At 47.9% G+C, this 20,180-nt stretch overlaps 8 protein-coding genes across 8 annotated transcripts; 5 read left to right on the top strand and 3 right to left on the bottom strand.

Annotated features, from left to right (window-relative positions):
* Positions 1–532: 532 nt before the first annotated feature.
* N7533_009818 (LYAR-type C2HC zinc finger protein) lies at positions 533–2,427 on the top strand (the record flags this gene model as incomplete). Its single annotated transcript, XM_057106468.1, has 4 exons — positions 533–553; positions 669–791; positions 939–2,143; positions 2,193–2,427. The coding sequence occupies 4 exons, from the start codon at positions 533–535 to the stop codon at positions 2,425–2,427; spliced, it is 1,584 nt and encodes a 527-aa protein (XP_056957917.1).
* A 647-nt stretch (positions 2,428–3,074) lies between these two features.
* N7533_009817 (uncharacterized protein) lies at positions 3,075–3,422 on the top strand (the record flags this gene model as incomplete). The annotated part of the gene is made up of 1 exon (XM_057106467.1): positions 3,075–3,422. The coding sequence occupies one exon, from the start codon at positions 3,075–3,077 to the stop codon at positions 3,420–3,422; it is 348 nt and encodes a 115-aa protein (XP_056957916.1).
* A 2,036-nt stretch (positions 3,423–5,458) lies between these two features.
* On the top strand, positions 5,459–7,501 carry N7533_009816 (putative NF-X1 finger transcription factor; the record flags this gene model as incomplete). The annotated part of the gene is made up of 1 exon (XM_057106466.1): positions 5,459–7,501. One exon carries the CDS (start codon positions 5,459–5,461, stop codon positions 7,499–7,501), a length of 2,043 nt encoding a protein of 680 aa, XP_056957915.1.
* Positions 7,502–7,811: 310 nt separating this feature from the next.
* Positions 7,812–8,930, top strand: N7533_009815 (uncharacterized protein; the record flags this gene model as incomplete). Its single annotated transcript, XM_057106465.1, has 1 exon — positions 7,812–8,930. The coding sequence occupies one exon, from the start codon at positions 7,812–7,814 to the stop codon at positions 8,928–8,930; it is 1,119 nt and encodes a 372-aa protein (XP_056957914.1).
* A 424-nt stretch (positions 8,931–9,354) lies between these two features.
* N7533_009814 (uncharacterized protein) lies at positions 9,355–11,513 on the bottom strand (the record flags this gene model as incomplete). Its single annotated transcript, XM_057106464.1, has 10 exons — positions 9,355–9,460; positions 9,535–9,624; positions 9,694–9,908; positions 9,963–10,174; positions 10,229–10,406; positions 10,467–10,616; positions 10,685–10,778; positions 10,828–11,060; positions 11,119–11,258; positions 11,315–11,513. 10 exons carry the CDS (start codon positions 11,511–11,513, stop codon positions 9,355–9,357), a joined length of 1,617 nt encoding a protein of 538 aa, XP_056957913.1.
* A 2,514-nt stretch (positions 11,514–14,027) lies between these two features.
* On the bottom strand, positions 14,028–15,379 carry N7533_009813 (uncharacterized protein; the record flags this gene model as incomplete). Its single annotated transcript, XM_057106463.1, has 4 exons — positions 14,028–14,341; positions 14,393–14,841; positions 14,898–15,027; positions 15,079–15,379. 4 exons carry the CDS (start codon positions 15,377–15,379, stop codon positions 14,028–14,030), a joined length of 1,194 nt encoding a protein of 397 aa, XP_056957912.1.
* Positions 15,380–17,321: 1,942 nt separating this feature from the next.
* N7533_009812 (uncharacterized protein) lies at positions 17,322–18,629 on the top strand (the record flags this gene model as incomplete). Its single annotated transcript, XM_057106462.1, has 5 exons — positions 17,322–17,474; positions 17,528–17,894; positions 17,963–18,080; positions 18,135–18,199; positions 18,262–18,629. The coding sequence occupies 5 exons, from the start codon at positions 17,322–17,324 to the stop codon at positions 18,627–18,629; spliced, it is 1,071 nt and encodes a 356-aa protein (XP_056957911.1).
* A 478-nt stretch (positions 18,630–19,107) lies between these two features.
* N7533_009811 (flavin-linked sulfhydryl oxidase ERV2) lies at positions 19,108–20,054 on the bottom strand (the record flags this gene model as incomplete). Its single annotated transcript, XM_057106461.1, has 4 exons — positions 19,108–19,123; positions 19,182–19,472; positions 19,621–19,749; positions 19,837–20,054. The coding sequence occupies 4 exons, from the start codon at positions 20,052–20,054 to the stop codon at positions 19,108–19,110; spliced, it is 654 nt and encodes a 217-aa protein (XP_056957910.1).
* Positions 20,055–20,180: the final 126 nt, after the last annotated feature.

The following is a 20,180-nucleotide window of genomic DNA, read 5'->3' as shown; positions in this document are numbered from 1 at the left end:
GCCAACCGGAATGCAATGAGGGGACATCAGGATGGGGCGGGCGCATCTGGTCGCGCTCGCGCGTCCAGGCGCGACTTGAAACCGCGGGGGATAAATGAGGAGGGCTGCTCTTTATTTCAGTAGACCTATTTTCCACTCTATTACTTTATTATTCTATTACGGGGTATTCTATACTCCTCTACGCTCTGTTGTATACATTTTATACTTGAACTACACAATAACACTCCCTGACTGGGCCTAGTGGATACCCGATCTGGCCTAGCGTGCGGAAAAGAAAGAAAAAAAAAACCAAAAGGAAGGAGCAACTGGCGCATGCGCAACTGCGAAACTGCGAGAGACTGCGACTGCCGTCAAGGGATAACTTTATTCTTCACTTTCTGACTTCGCTTTCTTCCTTCTCTCCGACTCCGTCGCTTTGGCCTCTGCACATTCTATTCTACCCCTCTATCCTCTGGGTGAATTGGTTGTACTATAACGTCGTCTTCCTACTTCTTACGCGCCGCTCCGCACCCAGTGAACCCTCGCGATCAACATGGTCTCCTTCTCATGCGAAGTAAGCAACCCTCGACAATCAGCTACTATTCTTTTGAAGCATGCGACTGCTGGTGCCTATACATATTGCGCATGCACCAGAAGGGCTAAATACTAACAATGGTCCTTTCTATTAGGGTTGCGGCGATGTCCTCACCAAGAAAAAACTCGACCCCCACCGCAGCCAATGCCGCGGCGCGTCCTTCACTTGCATTGATTGTATGGTTCACTTCTGGGGCACCGAATATCGAGCACACACGGTATGTCATGATTTTACTGGTCTGGTCAAGAGGACTGCATTGGTGCTTGTTCCGGATATGCGCTGCGCATTCTCCATGGATTACCCGGATACAACCATCATTACTTCCCCCACCAATGATGGATGCTGATAACTTATTCACCCATAGAGTTGCATGACCGAGGACCAGAAGTACCAGGGTGCCCTCTACAAGGAGAAGCCGGCCAAGGGCCAAAAGGGCAAGGGCCAAAACAACCAAAACACCCCCAAGCAGAATGTGAAGTCGAACCCCAACGCGCGGAACCAGCAGCCCCGAGTCGATGATGCTACTTCCGACGGAGAGATCATCAAGGCCAACATCCCGCCTCCTCCTGCTCCCACTCCCCCTCCCACTAGCGACAAGAAGCCCACGTCGGCTGTGGTGAAAAACAATGACCCGCCTGTCAACGTTTTCGACTACCTCGTTACAGAGGACACACCCAACGCATCGAAGGTATCTTTAGCCCCCAAGGAACAAATGTCCATGAACCCCCACGCCCCATCTGTCTTCGAGGCTAGCAAAGCCCTCGCGCGACTAGACCCGAAGACAGATGACGAAGGCAACTACGATATCGCATACGAAGAAAACGGTTTCTCTTACGGCGCTGACCCTATTCCGCCGCCCAAGTTTCCCACCGCGGCCAATGCCTCCATGGAATTCGTCACCCCGGCGCCCAAGAAGAAGAAGGATCGCCGTGAGAAGAAGGAACGTGCTCCAGGTAGCGCGAGCGAGAAGAAGCGCAAGCGCGGCCAAGTCGATCAGCTCAGCAGCCCTCAACAGGATATCGACACCCCAATGATGGATGCCCCATCCAGCGTGATTAACAATGCTGGCACTCCCATGCTGGCTCACTCCGGTTTGACCGGCGGTCTGAACCGCATGATGCGCTCGCCTTCCCACGATATCGACGAGACTCCCGAGCACGGCCGCTCTGCCTATCAGGACGCCTCCTCCCCGATTAAGCGTACCCGCCGCAATGGCAAGGAATCCAATGGTGGCGGCGACCCTGGTTTAGGTATCACAATCAAAAACCGCGCGGAGCGCCTTGTCTCCTCCATGTTCGGCGGCACCGGTTCCGTTGTTTCCAACGGTAGCAAAGACAGCCATGAGAATTCCCGCGCCCTGGTCCGTACCCGTCGCGGCAGCTCCTCCAGTGTCGACGGCCAACTGGAAGTGCGCAAGAAGAAGTCTCATCGCTCGCGCACCACCTCAGATTCCCATGCCGAGCGCAAGTCTAAGCGCAAAAGCAGCAACCCCACTGACGGTGACCGCCCCTCTCGCCGACAGAAGCAGATTGACGAGCGCCGGCGCTCGGATTCCCAATCTCCCCCATCGTGATGGCCAGGTCGCAGTCTACCGGCCGTCCAAGACACCCGCCCGTAGCGAGGATGTCCTCCAGCGGGAAATGGCCACCCACTTCCTTTCTCTTGTGTCTCGGGACAGTGAGCGTGGCTGTTCCTTCAACAAAGCACTGAAACGGTTCCACCGCGATTTCGCAGACGAACAAGAGGACAATGGTCGGGACTCCCGCGAGCGCCGCGGCGAGGACGAAAAGGATTTGTGGCGTGGTCTACGACTGCGTCGCAATGACCGTGGTGAAATCGTCGTATTTGCGTAATAAAAGTTACTGCCAGCTTGGAAACTCTCTGGTTTCGGTTTTCTTTTGCACGACGGGTCGAATAGGGGGAGGAACTCTTTATCTTTATGCTTATGAAGTGAATGGATTAGGGCAGTGGTTTGATCTTGCATAGCGTGTTCTTTTTCTTTTTCAATGGGCGCGGTCTTTTTGCACACTGTTTTTATCTGACCTAATTGGACGCCAAATTTGATTAATGTATACAGTTGATTCGTTGGATATCCCGTGCCACAAGACAATGTTCTAGTGGGACTCCCGGTGTCTGTTGACTTCTTTGTCCTGTGAAACAATGTTTTCTAACGAGTTGCTACATCTATCTTCTCTAATGTCTAGAGTCTACTAATATATAAGTCCCATAGACGTAGTTCGTAGCATGACATTGTACGATTACTCAGTTACTACTCAAGTACTAAAGTCACTAACATCAGCCCCTGCCCTACTACGACTTAACCACCATGGACTACACACATTATGTACAGGGACTAGTTGATTATCTCTTCAACCATCACGAATACTTGACGGAGGACAATTCTCTAAGCGACAGGCAAGTTCAACTCCCAATCATAAACGACAGCGTCGAAAATGACGAAGAAGTGTTCATTTACATATGCCGATCAAGTTCGCCAGCGATGGACCTTCTCTCCCAAGTTTGCGATATGCTGAAGGAGTTTGCGGAGAAGAATCCCTTTCCTGCTTTGACAGTGCGCTGTATTACGACGACGGAGACTGTTCTCCAGGTCGTCCTTGGCATGAAGACTGATTACGATTACTCGCTACTTATGAATTGTCTCGAGGCCTTCCTTGATGAGGAGCTGGCGCGTCGTGGGATCATTTTGTACGACTCTGATGCCTGTGGGGATTCGGATTTGGACGACGTGGATGATGACGAGGATTTGATTGGTAATTCATCTGCATCTAGTGGGCTTCAGCATGCATTGAATGCTTATTGGATAGATGATGAGGGGGGCTGGGTATAGAATGTTAGAAACTTGAACCTTGGAAGCTTTATACCACTTGTCTAGGTGGAAGGGCCATGGCGTCAATGGTTTTGTTATTTCGATATAGAGATTGAACTTGAACTTTTTGTGTTTCTGTACTTGCCAAATGCATCATCATTTACGTCCATTATGCGGGGTTACGGCAGTGGGCACTTTAATATTTGATACTACTAGTACCATGGGTACCATCATTCCAAGCTTCCTGTGTTTCAAGTTGGACAATCCCGAGCCAGCCCCCATTATGTTTTCTTTGTTCTTGAACTAGTACATGGATTTTTGCATTGGGGATTACGGATACGTTTATCAATATTGTCGATGTTGAGTAGTCTTGTTGTGTTCATGCCGTTATTCGACCTGTGCCACAATCAATACCCACCTTGTTGAATACTAGTAACTAGTTGATCAGGAATTTCATGTCGAAACCCTATATGGAATACCTGCGAGGTAGAATCAAAACACGAGAAGGGAAAAGGGTCCTATGCATAGCCCAGGGTCCACTTAATGCCCAGGTGGATCTGTTCTTAGGTGGTCAGAAACTTGATATGCAGACTGCCTTCCATATTAGAGATACTACCCGCCCGTACCTTTCACATCTTCATAACATCGCCATCATAGATACTACTAGTAATAGTATATTCCGCCCCTTCCTTGTCTTATTCTCTTTTCTACTCCATCTCCTTCTCCTACTCATACACTCATTCCCTAAATTTCCACAGAATTACCTACCTCTGTCAGCCTAGGTAATTACCTGCAATACTTTTATCCAAAGTATAGTCAAGTCTGATTCATACAACAGATCGGTTCCATGCATTCATTACTTATTAATGACTTAGTAATTGAGTTTTGTTCTGTGGAAACTACTTCTGGTCAGAAAATATGTCCCTTCTTGTGTCCAATACAAGAGTGTGAAGATCGATTTCCTCAGGATAAACATATTCGACCAAATGTTTCGTCAAAAACTTGCTCCAGTCATGCGGGTGCCCAGTATGTATGTTAAATATCCACAATGCTCCTTGGCATTCAACAAGCTTGGCCCAATTATCATCCATTGTGTCCAAATACACAGCTTCTCTATCTCACAAATGGTCACCCTCCTCGTCTAACCAGGGCTTGCTGAGCTCTTGGAATGTGTTCGGAATTCAGACTGATGTTTAGTCTCTCTTTCCTATCCCCTATGAACCTCTGCTTCTAATGATTATCGCCACTGTCTTTGTTTGATCATGAGGTTTCTACTTCTACCTCCGTCTCAACATCTACTTCTACCCTACCTATGGCTCCTGAGTACTGTGACTATCATCACTCGATGCTTCTGCAAGCCCTAAATTTCTGGGCATCATTTCTGGGCATCATTTCTGGGCATCAATTCCGAGTCCTCAAACTGTTTTAAATGCCTGCCAGTGATTTATTCAATGACCTGAACTACTAGTTGGGCTCTATCCTGCGATCCAGTTTATAGAAATACACATATGGCTCCAGGGCTCCAAGCAATTCAATGCTTTCCTCTAATCACACTAGGATAATTCCATGAAAGAAATTAGGCCACAGATTCCTCCGGATTGTGCATTCCCCACTTAATTCTGCACTTGAGAAGCCCTGATGAAATATCCATGAAAAATAGTACCTAGGTATCCGAATAAGTATGAGTCACTTCGACTGGGTTTGAGTCACGGGAAAGTGGCGACTTGTGACCGCCCTTCCCTCCGCCTTTGCATTCTGCCAGTATGCCCACTGGTGCTTTTAATTGTGCGCGATGCTTTATCCATCGTCTTCCTCAATTCTTTTCGCCCTTTGGGCCTCACTGTATAATTTCCGATTTGTTATTTTTGTCCTGTGAGCTTCACCATTCACATTAGGCCTCCTATATCGATCAAACTTGCTTATTATTCACAAATCTGCAGCTTTCGACCCTTTGATCACCATTCCGTCGATCATTCCATCCATTTCACCTCGATATTCCTTTTCGCTGCATGAGCAGCACCACATTTTCCAGCCAGCCTGCGCTGGTCTCTCAAACCATGTCCAGCTCCACAGCTGCTCCGACTGTACCAGCGGCCCCACCGGCTCCGTCGGCCGCTCGTCCAAGGCATAGACGCCGTGGGAAGGGCCCCGCAAACCGACAAGGCCAGTCTAATCCCACAGCCAACGACCAGCCTCCTCAAGACCAACAGGGACAACCAGGTCGAGCTGCGCCCACCGACCAAACAACCGAACCGTCTCGTTCGCGGAGAGGGCAAAAAGAAACCAGGGGATCTGGAAGTCGCAGAGGGCGTGGCAATGGACCTCGACAAAGCGGGCAGGCACAAAATGCCGAACAATCGGACCAAACATCACAAAGGCAGTCTCGGGGGATGAGAGCACGAGGATTTGGGGCCCGACTGACCAAAGCCGACGATGCTCAAGACGAAACAGAGCCCCAAGGACCCGCAGACCCAGATGCCAATCTCCGTGCCGATGCGCCGGATTTTGTGCCTGGTATGCCCGCATCTGCCCCGCCTTCTTCTACAGCTTCGGGACAAGCTAGCAAAGGCAAAGGGAAACAAAAGTCTAAGCCGCCTCAAAAGCCGCCCAAGGTCACGACGAAATCTGTTGCCGACGACATCGCCACCCGTATCCACGAAGATATTGCTCACAACCTTTATGAATGCCCCATATGTACAAGCGAGCTTGGAAGAAGGTCCAAAGTCTGGTCTTGTGAACTTTGTTGGACCGTGTTTCACTTGAGTTGTATCAAAAAATGGTCTACTAATGAAGGAGCTGCTGCCGCGCGACAGCCACAAAATGCAGAAGGCTCTATTACGCCCAAGGCATGGCGTTGCCCTGGCTGCAATCTGTCACATGAGCAGTTCCCTTCCACATATACGTGCTGGTGTGAAAAGGAATCTGATCCACGACCCTTGGCTGGTTTACCTCCACACTCGTGTGGCCAGACCTGTTCACGGGCTCGGAAGGGATGCCCCCACCCATGCGATGCAACCTGTCATGCGGGTCCTTGTGCTCCTTGTACTTCAATGGGACCTACCCAAGATTGCTTTTGTGGTCGTAATTCATCCTCGAAGCGATGCCAGGATACCGATTATCAAAATGGCTGGAGCTGCGGGGAAATATGTGGCGACCTCTTACCATGCGGAGAACACACATGTCCCCTTCCCTGCCACGAGGGTCTATGTGGTGCATGCGAAGTCAAGATCGATGCGCAATGTTATTGTGGAAAGGTGCACACAGAGATGCTGTGTAGCTCCAAGGACGAGGAGCTGGATAGCGAGAAGATGAAGGACGACGGATCTAACGAAGAATGGATCGGTTGTTTCAGCTGCCCTGACTCTTGCGATCGCCCCTTCGATTGCGGCGTGCATTTCTGTCAGAAGGACTGTCACCCTCAAGATTCTCTTCCGGCACACTGCCCTCGCTCGCCGGACACGATTTCTCGTTGTCCATGCGGTAAAACACCATTGACAGAAGTCCCGGGATATACCCCGCGTACATCGTGCGAGGACCAGATCCCCAATTGCTTCGAGCCTTGTGGTAAGATGCTGCGTTGTGGTCATTCTTGTGATAAGATCTGCCACACTGGATCTTGCGGTACATGTACTCGTCGCGTTCCGATTTCATGTCAATGCGGTCGCAACACGTCAATGAGTATCTGTCACCAGGGTGATATGAATGCACCCCAGTGCTTCCGGCAGTGCAAGGCGAGTCTGCATTGTGGACGTCATAGCTGTACGGAGAGGTGTTGCCCCGGAGAGCAGAAGGCGATTGAGCGCCAAGCTGCCCGTCGAAAGCTCAAACCTCATCTTCGCCCCGCTGAAGAAGATATTGAAGCTGAACACATCTGCACCCGTGTTTGTGGTCGAACGCTGAAATGCGGTCGACACACCTGCCCTGAGCTTTGTCACAAGGGCGCCTGCAACACTTGTCGAGAGGCAATCTTTGATGAAATTTCGTGTAACTGCGGAAGATCAGTTTTATACCCCCCCTCTCCCATGTGGCACGCAGCCGCCCCCGTGTTCGCGCCCCTGCGAACGTCCCAAGGCCTGTGGACATCCTCAAACAGCACATAATTGCCACACCGATGATGAGTCTTGCCCCAAGTGCCCATTTCTCACGGACAAGGAGTGTCTTTGCGGCAAGCGGGTAATGAAAAACGTACCCTGCTGGCTCACAGACGCCCGCTGCGGCCAGGTTTGTGGTGCGCTGCTCAAATGCGGATCACACTTCTGCAAGAAAGACTGCCACCGACCAGGACAATGTGAAGATGCAGACAAGCCTTGCTCACAACCATGTGGAAAGAGCAAGTCTCTCTGTCATCACCCTTGTTCTGACCAATGTCATGCCCCTTACCCTTGTCCAGAGAAGACGCCTTGCCCGACCATGCACACAGTAACATGTGGATGCGGACGGATGCGCCAGGAACGCCGCTGCAATGCAGCAAAGGCAGTCGTCTCCAAAGGACAGGTCCAACAGCCGGAAAGATTGCCCGTACTCACGCCATTGACTTGCGATGAGGAATGTTCACGTTTAGAGCGCAATCGATCTCTGGCTTCTGCTCTGGGTGTCGACATCAACCAACAGACCACCGTGCAGGCGTTCACATCCAACAATCTCCCCTATTCGACGGAAACTTTAGACCAATACATCAAATTGGCCTCGACAGTCTCACTGTCCACCCTTCAGACATTCGAGTCGACCTTGCACTCCCTGGCAATAGATACATCGAATCGATCTATCCGCTTCCAGCCTGCAAAGTCAACTCTTCGCGGATTTACACACTCCCTCGCCACAGACTGGGGATTCGTAACAGAAAGTCATGATCCAGAGCCGCATCGCCACGTCTTCGTCCTGAAACCTTTAACATGGACACCACCCGTCTTCGGACTGGGAACTGAGACCACCATCGGCATCGGTGGTATGAGCGTACGAGAGTGCGTGAAACTCCGCGAGCGCGAGCGGAACAAGGAGCGCGAAGCACAACGTGTTGCCGCTTTAGAAGCCAAGAGCGCCCGTGACGCCGCCAAAGCACAGGCCGGCGGTAGTAGCTCGGACGGATGGGCACAGGTTGCCTCTCGGGTTAAGAGACCGGGGGAGACTAGCAACACTAGTACTAGGAGTACCACGCCCATTCAGAGTACTTATTCGAATGCGTCCAGAAATCGCTCTATGTTTGCTGCGCTTGCCGGTCATATCGATACGGCTGGTTCCGGGCCTAAGAAGGAGAAACTTGTTCTTCGGTCTGGCGTTGGTGTTGGCAAGTCTTTGCGTACACAGACTCCTGCTGAGGTTGTTGATAGTTGGGAAGAGGCTGAGGAGAAGGAAGAAGAGGTTGAGCGTAAACAAGAGCAAGCTGAAGCTCCCTTGGAGGCGCAGGAACAACAGAGGGAGGAACAACCCCAGGAACAGCAAGATGGAAGTCAGGAGCAGGAAGGTCTGGTGAACGATGCGGAGTCTCAGGAACTTGAAATTAGTGTATCAGAAGGCGAGGCGAAAGAGTAGAGTCTTAATTCCATGTTCTAATGACTCATGACTGAAAAGAAATGTTTTTTTTTTTATTTGAAACCTTGGGATTGCGTTAAAATAATACCCTGGTAGCAATATGAGGACCTCGGGGACCGTGGTATCCACCAATATTTTTGGATCGCTCCTTGAGGGTCTACTTCAAAATTTAACATCGGTGGACCTCTGGCTAAGAGAGAGAGAGGATAAGAAGACAAAGAAAAAAAAATGAACTTTGATCAATATTCCTTGGTTCGTGCCTTATTCATGAGTCTGAAAAGTATCGCTCTGTTCATTGTGTCTTCTGCGCCAACAACCCGAATTGGGAGGCAAGATTATCTCTCCATGGAGTGTAATAGACAACAGTAGTACTAGTGTTTCAAAGTTTATAATTCCATGCGTTCGTTCATTCTTCAAGATAGACCTAAGCCGCGGCGACCATCTCGTGACCCTCGCGTTGTTCACTCGAGCGCATTTGTACCTCGGTGACGTACCCCTTGAATTTCCGAAGATTAACTCTCTTTTCGAACCTTGAAAGCGTAGCCGGCTGGGTTAGTCTGGAGTTTTACAAAAAATAGTGAGGGTGGAGCATTGGGTGACATACATCTCGTCAATTTCAGCCGGTGTTCGGCATGTCACCTCGGGGAGAATGAACCACGCAACAACCACTGCAACCATACCAGTTCCAGCAAAGCTAAGAGAATGGTCAGTTAGTATTTGAAGAACACTCTAACTGTATTTAACAGCATCATTGTAAACTGACAAGAATCCCGTCTTAACACCCCACGCAGAAACTGGTGCGTTGTTGATCATCAAAGGCGTACAAAAGCTAAACATGATGGCAACCATATTCGAAGATGCAAGGGCCCAGCCGGCTGTCTTTGCACGCAAACGTTGCTGGGGGATCTCAGCTGCATAGGCGTAGCCAATAGCAGATGCACCGGTAGTTGACAAAGTTGCCAAACAGGCGAAGAAGATCTATGTTGCACAATCAGCAAGTTGCTCATTTGAACTCGATACTTGGACACCTACCAGAAGTGAGCTTAAGGCCACCTTGGTGTAATCGAAGCAGCCAACAATTCCAAGACACAAAACAGAGACCGAAGTCACTGCATATGGGTAGACTGTGAGTGGACGACGTCCAATTTTATCAGTGGTGATTGCAGTTGCCATCATGGATATTAACTGGACACAGGATAGAATGACTGTGACCATGAATGGATCTTTGCTGCCAGCATATTGAACTTTCATGGTATTAGCCTTTTGGGAAAGAGAAGCGAAGCACATTCATTACTCACAGAAGTATGTTGCGTAGGTATTAAAGACAGACAAACCGACAAGCTGCTGAGCAATCTTAGGCCAGGCAGCAATGATGAAACGAAGACGGTTACGGCCTTGAAAGACAGCCCATGTTCCCTCTTCCGAATTCCGCTCTGCGAGGATACGCTCCTCTGTGACTGTGGCAGTCATGACTTCCTAAATACGGGATCAGAAAATTGCTTGAATATCATTGAGAGGGGTGAGAAAATGACGCACAATCTGCTCGTCAACACTGTATCCCTCCACATTACCATTGCACCTCGTAAGGATCTGAGCTGCCTCGTCGATTTTGTTTTTGCTCACCAACCACCAAGGTGATTCTGGAATAAAGACAAAGATGATTGCAATTACACCCACCATAGCCCACTAGTTAAACAAGCACTTTTAGTAACCTCTTCCGTGAGCAACCCACAAGAGATGAAGATATGACGAACCTGTGTATAGATCGGAACACGGAAGTCATACGGGTCATTCGCGCTAAGTTTCTGCAATGCCACTGAAGCAAAGATCTGGCCGACCACAAACCAACTAGAAATCGTTAGAAAATGAAGGTTAATAACTTCTGTTCCCAACTTACAAACTGTACGCATTGATGTAGAAACCTCGCAACTGCGTCGGGGCTATTTCAGACAAATAAAGAGGCATGGTTGATTGCAACATGCCGACGCCCATTCCAGAGAAAAGTTTTGCTGCGAGCCAGTGATCCCATCTTGTTGCAAAGGTTTCAATAAATACGCTAATCACAAGATCAACCCAAATGATATAGAGTGCAGCCTTTCGGCCAAATCTTTCCGTCGCATATTGGAGCATCTGCATGAAAATTTGTTAATTGATCGTTTGCGGGAAGGGAAGACTAAGAAGTACTTACAATCTGGCCGATTGTTTGACCGGCGGATTGGATGCCTCCCCATGCGGAGATGTATTTACCTTTAATGATCGAGGTACCCGGGGAGGCCATTTGTCGAATGAATCCTTTGTTGGAGACAATACCACCATTAAGATTGATTTCTGCATACCGTTAGGTCACATCGCTCGTATTCGAAAGTCGCAGTGAACTATCTTACGGTAGCCGTCGAGTGATGCGCTAAACGCCGCGGTCATGGCAATGAGCGACACATGCTTGAATCGTCTCACACACTGCCAGACACCAAGATCGTCTTCCCGGGATCGCATGATTGGCCCCATATTCTTTTTAGGTATATCATCTCCCCGATGAGAAGATGAATGCTCAATATTCTTAGAGTCAGCCTTGGAGATATCCATCGTGAATACGACCCGGCACGGTGCTTGGGCAAAGAACAAGGAATCGTGAATTTTTATCAAATGAGACTCAGATGCGAGATGATCACATATTATATTTCATATCTCCGAACTAGCCTCGAAAGGAAACGGAAGCCGCCTTGTCGGGGTTACCAACTCCGAGTTCAACCAACATGAAGGAGCATGCGGGGATCCGGGGTAACTAGTGGAGCTTACTTAGCCCGGCACATAGCATGATCACAACCGACATCCCATTTCTCTTCATGATTAACCCGGAATAACGGTTCATTTGCCGATGCCCTTGTAAACAGTTTCTGATAGGGTAGTTTGAGTTTGAGTAGCCGGTAGGGCTTAGGAAGAGGAAATCCAGTGGACGCACTAAATACCGGCAACTGCCTCGCTTTGAATTAAACCGAACTAGTTTTAGGTGGCTGGCGATTATTCATTAGCGAGATCGAATACTGGTAAGCTTTTTGTTTTTCTAATTACTTTGCGTAAGCTTTTAGTCTTCATATTCTAGCCTTTTCTTTTCGCTTTTTTTGATATCATCTTGCGATTTTTTATTTCGGCTAGTTTTTGACTCGGAAGCTTTAAATCAAAAATGAACATGTCTGCCCAAGACACAGGTGGGCTTATAATGAGTCTAAACCAAATTTGAGCGTCGGATAAATACCAGTGATTCAGTTCCTAGATATTAACATTAGCATCTACTAGTACCTAGCAGCAGCTAACAGTAGATCATAATTAATATTGCTGAATCTGCCCAGTTTGAAAAAAAAAAGTATTTGTATCTAACTTGGAATTAGCGTCGAACTTCCAAGCTGCAGAGGCCGAAGTTGGATTATGAAGATGTTCGCATTCCAAGGTTTTTGAATGAATACCCATATAACTATCCCATAATACTTCCAATTAGTACAAAATTCCCTCAGTATCTGATGTTTCAAACGAATAAATCCCAGATCTTTAGTTTGAAGCAGTAGCATCGTTATGCCTGATGGCCCAATTCAGAGAAATCCCGGTGGGGTGGCCCCTCACCACTCACGATCCCGCTTTCGCTACATCACATTCGTTCTCCTATTTATTCCGATTGACTGTTCGAATAAACTCAATTGGTTTAAAATCAAGATTTTGAGCCACGTAAGAGAATGCCTGAATTTTACTAAAATCTACACATGAGGATGGCTTATATTGACAATCTCGAACCACCATGTAATTGTCCTTTGACGTTGGTGAGTTCATGGGCCTCGCGTAACGGTCAACCATAACCTCCACCTATCACTACTTTAGTACTACAAGTCTCATAAATTTCCAAAACACCATTCTGCATAGAACCAAGTTGATAGGAATGAGTGTCACTCCCAAGCTCCCACTTTAATATAAGTTCTCTACTAGTACTACTAGTACGAGCGAGGACTCGAACCATCTGGACTGTAAGATACTATGTGTTCAATATTATACACTTCAATACCTGAGTACTAGTACTACTCCCAGTACAATTTCCCAAGAAATTTTCGATTGTTCAGGTTGTTTAGCATTGCACGACTTACCTAGTACTAGGTATCTGCCACTTGACAGGCTCTTCAAGTTTCTCCAAGATACAACTTATCGGTCCCGAGGGACCCCGTCAACCCCGAGATTTTCCCCGAGGGAACAAGGGATATGGAAGACATTTTATGAGTCATGGATCGAAGGAATCCATACTGGAAATATAGATTCTTGCCAAGGATAAAAGAGCCATAAAACCTCACAGTAAATACCTTGCAGATGGAACGCGAAACAAGTCCGATTTCCGAGACAGTGAGGGATGGAACATCTCTGAATTGCCGAAAGCATCTATATACTACAAGTTCCAAAGTTGCTTTCACGTCTACAAGTATGGATATCGCTCATCTCTTGCTGTTTGAATGCATTTTAAATATAATGGACCCATCATCTTGCCGAAAATACGAGGAGAACCTCACTTTCTAAATCTCTTAAGACTTTAGAGCCACGATCAGCATCAGCCTCAGAATGAAGCAGTTTCTGGTTTTATTTACTGCCTTTGTGGCATATGTTGCGGCTATCGTATTCGTGGAGCCGGCTCACGCAGAATTACCGCTGCACTTTGATCATGGATACACATTGAAGTGGAAACTTGACGGGTGCGGCTATCGTTATTGTTCACGTCAATCTTATTGAACAATCTTTGTAACTTAATTGACCAGTTGCTGACCCGTCGAAGATCACCCCAGGACGTTGGTTCGGATATCTTACATCTTTCAAGAACGCTTTTCATATTTAAACAGAATGTGCTCACTGGGTGACTGTTTCTTGATTTTTACATTCCTGGTTCAAACGGAGCGCTTTTCTCGTCTAGTTTTCTTCTAATGGCATTCGATGAAAAATGCAGAGGAGAGGGTGACAGTATCGTCCAATCCCGGCTTCGGGAATTGAAATTATGAAGCATTTATTGGAAAACCGAAATTGAAAACCGTTGTTTTTCCTATCCAAACAAGATGATTGAAAAAGGTCTCAAATCTAGGCCACCTCAGCCTCTATGACCATCTCATATTGTTGAGGATCTGGCCAAAATTTAATGATCTTAAAGCCAGAATCATTTAAGAGGCTCTCCCAAGCACCTTGGGTTCTCTCAGAAGCTGAAAGAAGAGACATCATGTTAACATCCATCGTAGTCTGACTAATACTCGCTCCCGTAGGCGGGAGAACAATATCGTAAACGAATAACTTGGAGTATCCCTTGGTCATTGCATCCCTGGTATTTCCCAACAGATGCTTAGCCTTGTCATCAGGCCAATCATGCAGAACAGCATGCATGAAGTAAGCACGGCTTCCTATTAGTTGTGAGTATATAAGTGACTGGGTAAGATTGTCAAGAGACTCACCTTTCACAGGCTGGGGAAGAAAGAAGTCATGAGACATGGCCTTGACTTTCTTGTCAACTTGAGCGTTGACAATAATTTCGGGCAGATCTTGCAAAACAAGAGAGCCGACAGGAAGATTGGGGTGCTTGGCATGAACATGAGAGATGTCAATGCCGGTGTTTCCACCAACATCAACCACAAATGCAGAACCATCATCTAGATTTGCACCGTCAAGAAGTTTGTCCGTGTCATATACCTTGGTCCATGGAGTCTTCCATGCTGTCCACGCCTCCATATGACCAGTGAAGGCCTTAAAGTAGGAAGGACTTTCTTGCAGTCGACCGAAAAAGTTGAGACCATCCGGGTCCGAGTCGGAGTAGTTGTTCACCATAATATCTGTAGGCTCGGTGTAACCAATTTTCGCGAGGTATTTCGGTAGGTTGTGACCGGCTAGTATGTATTGGTTGGTTCTAACGCGAAGCGGTGATTAGTGAGAAGTATTAGACCCGTGTAATGGGCTACTTACGCCGCTTGGAGCGAAGCCCGGACCTTGGTGGACTCATTTCCAATGGCGAGTGAAAACGGAGTTGGTTTGAATTTGTCCTCACCAATCTCTTCGACTACGTTGAAAGCTGCGAGGAGGCGAAATAATCTCCCTGTTGCAACTGATTAGCTTCGGCATACGAGTCTGATAGGGAGAAACACACGTAGCAGGTTTGTGTCCACGGCAGGATTGGTCAACTTGACCAGATCAAGAATCGATTTCTCACCACCTCCCGAGATAGTCCAGGCTTTCCAAAGTCCCACATCGATACAGGTCTGGAGAGCAGCAAACACGACAGGATGCTCAAAGCAGAAGCCCCATGCACGCTCGTACGGTGACTCCACCCTTGCAAGAAGTCGACGTGCAGCCGCACGAACTTGGAGACGTTCCACCTCATTTCCCCCAAATGCCTCAGGGTGAACCCCATCGAGAGCGGCGATGATTTCTTGAGTTTGAGACGTCATATTTGAATCGCCAAATATAGACTCTATTGTGCAGTGGGCGATATATGAGTCAATTAAAAGTGAGAAAGTACTGAGCTAATCCAGTCTTATGAAAGCTCCCTAATATATAGCAATCATGCACTGGTTCAAACAAGTTACACAAGAGATTGTCAGATAGTAGTGCGCAAAATCCAGGGGGCTTCCTCTTAAGCAATAGCACAGACGCTTCCTCAATTAGCTAACTCAAAGTAATCGAGTGAGACCAACGGCTTACCCGGGAGGCCAATCCTAGGCCAATGGCACTGAAAAGCCCAAAGGGTTGATTTATCTCCACGCTAGAGGTTCCCCACTGTTTCCCTCTTTGAAACGTTAGACATGGTCCTACATCGAGGCCCGTGTCCGCTGTTCATTGCTCAATTAGGCGTATTGCATTACTGACAGCTATAGCTAATGTGATCCATCAACTCAATTATAAGCTTGCGCACCTCAAATCCCGCCACCTCTGAACTTATACATCGCACAAAGAGGGCAACCAATGCCATTGACACAGACCACCAGGTCAACGAAGTACGTGCGAACGTTGGCCCGAGTGGGACTCCACTTTAATTCTTACTAACTTGAAAGAGGTGGCTAATAGTCTCATGATAGTGGCCCGCGCTTTCGGGGAAAGGAACCCGCAACCGAGCGAAGGGATTTGGACTAAAGTTAGTCCAAGTCTGGTATGATCGTTCTTATCCGGCCCGCCACCTCGAGTCTTGAGACCGTGACCAGGGGGTTGGAACTCCGTACAAAGAGATCGCATATTTCTCAGTGGCTACATGCTGTGAATATCGCGGTGATGGTGTGGATCGTGGGGCCTTGCCTCTCGGCCAGGAATCGATCAACTCCCTCGCGATCTATCACAGCGGAGGATGCACCAAATCGGTCATCCCGATTTGTCCTACTTATGTGTTCACAAAAGCACTCTACTTCATTCGGGATTAAGGATCCGGGTGAGAAGAAGCCAAGGCTTGATCTAACATTGAAGCTTGCTGACTACCACCAAACTTTCTGGATTTCGCCGCAGTGCTAGGAATGAAGTAGAACTAGAGAGTGCAGGTAGCGAAAATCAGTTCTGGAGACGATAGTATGGGTAATTGAGTTACCGATCCCTGATGAGGAGCTGTCAAGAGCTGAAAGAAGGAGCCACGTTCATATAAACTTTTGCTGCTGTTTGAGGTCTGCCTTTCGGTGCCAAAAAAGGAGCGATATATTTCGTCATCCTCATCCTCAATTCTTCGCATATCGCCACCTGAACAGTGCGAAGTAGCTAAAGAGCAGACCCGCTGGTGGGAAAAGCCCCTCGAACTTGTTGTGGGCCTGGACCGGGTGACCGTGCAGAATAAACTCCGCCGCCGTTTTTTGACAGCTCCACAGACGTACCTCAGACAGGAAAATCGACATTGGAATAACCTATGAGAATTGAGTAGGATGGCCCATGTGGGTCGGTGGCTTCAAGGACACATTGTCCAAGCTCGTGGGAATGGCTGTCATGTCAATTCTGACACGAGCTCATGGGTCCTTAATTAGAAAGTGGATCCTACAGGTCACATTTGCCAAATTATTCCGACGTACTTTTGATTTCGACTTTGCGGGTGGCAGTTAACCTCCGCTCGGGTCACAACTATGAAATCCACCAAGGAAGTGTGTACTGTACCTTGGATCGACATGACAAGGCAAGCAGGATACAACTCGAACTCGAAGTTCACTAATGCAGAAGATCAATCCGGTCTGTTTGAGTCGTGTCGAACGCCGGAAAGATTCCTGTCGCTCAACTTACAGGTCATAAACATTTTCATATTAATACAGCATAGCTATTCTCTTTAAGATCTTTCTTTGACGGTCATTCCTGCTTTCATTTTGATCATCCTACTCCCGATGGTCATTCTTTTCTTCATCTGAATTCACTATACCCATCACCGAAATGAGCTACTACGGCGGGCTGGGTCCTATGGTGAATGGCGTCCTCTGGACTGAGGCCGTACTATTCGCTCTTTTTGTAACACTCAGACTCTATACTCGAAAGCAGATTCTCAATGCTGTCGGTTCTGATGACTATATCTGCATTCTGGCGCTGGTAAGAAGTGAATTACGGCTTTTTATAAGATCACCCCTGACTGACAGTCCCAGGTCGTCCACATTCTTTACACAATCTTCGTCACTATAGCCACTCACTATGGCCTGGGTAGGCTATTCGCTGATGTCGGTGATCCAGTCATCTATTTCACTGCTATAAAATACGAATTGTTTAGCCAGGTGGCTGGTATAATGGTTATTGGCATTGGAAAGGCCGCTGTCGGCGTTTTCCTACTTCGAATTGTGCGAAACAAGATTCAAATCTGGTTCATCTATGTCTGTCTTGGCATTACCGCCATTATCACCTCTTTTGCGAGCATAGTTGTTATTGTTCAGTGCTCGCCGGTCGAGAAGAGCTGGAATCCTACAACACCTGGACATTGCTGGATCAATTTTTCCAATGTCGGCTATACAGTTGGATGTAGGTATTCCACGAAAGCTACTCAAGTATAAGTATTCCACTCAGAACGCTAATACAAAACTTCACAGCCTGGTTTGTAGCCGCCGATTTGGCCTTTGCCACTCTTCCGTGGTTTGTCGTCTGGGATCTCAATATGAAACGAAAGGAGAAGATCACCGTCGCATGTGGTCTGAGTCTCGGAATATTGTGAGTTGAACCAACCAAAGATTGGAAAATCTACCACTCACAAGGGAATCATAGTGCCGGCGTTTGTGGTATTGTCCGTACTGTTGCTCTAAATGGCCTCGACGCTTCTGAGTACATCTGTAAGCTCTTCAACCCTCAACCCACCGCAAAATTACGAGTCTCTAACAATATTTTGAAATAGATGACACGGTTCCAATGCTCATTTGGTCCGCTACGGAAAGTCTCGTTACCATCATGTGCTCATCTATCCCTGTCCTTCGACCTCTTTATATCCGCGTCCGATACGGCAAAGACGGCAAAGACAGCTCCATCGGAAACAGCGGCGACAAAACTTCCTACAAATTGCCTATGTATGGTAGCGGTGCTCGAAAGTACGGCAAGTTCTCAATTTCCAATACGAATGACTCGGTCCTTGAGCCGAAGAATTCTACGATGGTGAAATATCACTCTCGAGATACCAGCGACGAGAACATCCTTCAGGGAGCGGCGGGTATTGAGAGGACGGATGAGATTTCCGTTAGTTATGAGCGATTCGATAGCAAGGTCTGAAGTAACAATATTTGGATTTTTTTACAAGGGTTGGGATTGAAAGGGAATGAACAGGTCAAGCCCCTTGAAGATTTAAGCTGGCTTTTCTATAAAGGCGATTCTTGTTTGATTCAAGTTTGAAGAATGTCTCCTTACCTTAGGCACAACGCCATTCTTTACAAAAGTAATACACTCATTTATGCTACTAGTATTGCCCCTCGTCATCAGCCCTGTGCATTTCCCCCAGGAATAAGCAGCGTATCTACACTCTCTACCGGGAAGCTCGAAACTTCACTTCGTGATTGTCAAGGCCAAGCGCATTCCTCATTATTTGGGCGACCTGTTACGAAGCACTGGATATGTTCGCTTTTTGAAATGTTCCGATGCAATGGGTATATAAATATTATGAGACAAGAAGAATAATGTACAAGAGACCAGCTCTGCGGATGTCTACTTGAACACAGAAACAAAAAACGCCAAATTATGATACTAACCCAATTTAACCACGAGTGGCGCTAAAGGAAATTCATCAGCCCGAGCTATCAACACAAGTGGTTGTTGAAAGCAACTTACGGTTCTTTCGAGATCTCCACGGCCAAGTGATCCTGGGCGGGGTCATGTTTTGCGTCCGTCCTGGTGGAAGTGTGATCAGCATCGCCCTTGCCCTCACCCTCACCCTCCTCATCTTCGGCACATCCGCAATCATAAAATGCGCCCAGGTTGGTGCAGTCGAATTCCGGCTTGTCCAGCATAGCGTTAACTTCATTGTGAATAAAGCAGCCCCAGCCTGCTGCGACTTTGCGCGAGGACACTTGCGGTGGATACTTGGTCAGGTGCTGCTGGAAGTGTTCGGCGCATTCACCGCTATTTTTACAGTTAGCTCAGTCACCCAATCTCGGCATGCTATATCGGTATTGCGGGGGCGGGGGTAGCAGAATTCCCGTGGGAACTGGTACGACATGGGAATGGGGGTAATAGCGCGAAAGGATGCAATAACAGGGGCGGATCGTACCAAGGGTATAGTCGAGCAAAGAGGTGGATATAAGAGCGTAGAGCTTCTTGTTGATCCTCCGTGGGCTTTTCAGGGAATCGAGCCATCACCGTGTGGAAATATTTCCATGTCGCACGCCCGAGTTCAGCTCTGGTAACATGGCGGTGATTAGCTAGTTATCCATGAAGGGCGCCACATGTATACAGAGCCCCAGGTAGGATTATTGTCAGTACATACTTTGCGGTTGCATTGCCTAGTTTTGGCATCACGACAGCCCCCTTCAATGTTTCTTCCTGGATTGTGATCCCCGTAGATGGCGCATTATGCGTGATGTGGCCGGGTGCTCGGATGGCTGGGCTCGGTGGGCCCTGAGGTCGGATGAAGAGGAAAAAGACGATAAGTATAGAAATTGCTGCGCTAATGGCGATGCGCCGTGTGATTTGTCGGTTGGCCATGATGGAGTGCGCGACGGGGCGCGCGGTGTGGCGTGGAGTCGTGGATGTTTCAGGCAGAGAACGGTGGCAGTGGATTGGACCTCGGGAGAGATATGATCAAGGGTTAAGTTGAGGATCAAGTGCTGC

This window comes from Penicillium manginii (genome assembly GCF_028828005.1).
Source record: "Penicillium manginii strain IBT 31320 chromosome Unknown utg000006l:1.0-4164085.0:1.0-4166146.0, whole genome shotgun sequence".
Lineage (NCBI taxonomy): Eukaryota > Fungi > Ascomycota > Eurotiomycetes > Eurotiales > Aspergillaceae > Penicillium > Penicillium manginii.
The sequence above is the reverse complement of the archived record's forward strand: the minus strand, read 5'-3'. Positions and strand labels throughout refer to the sequence as shown.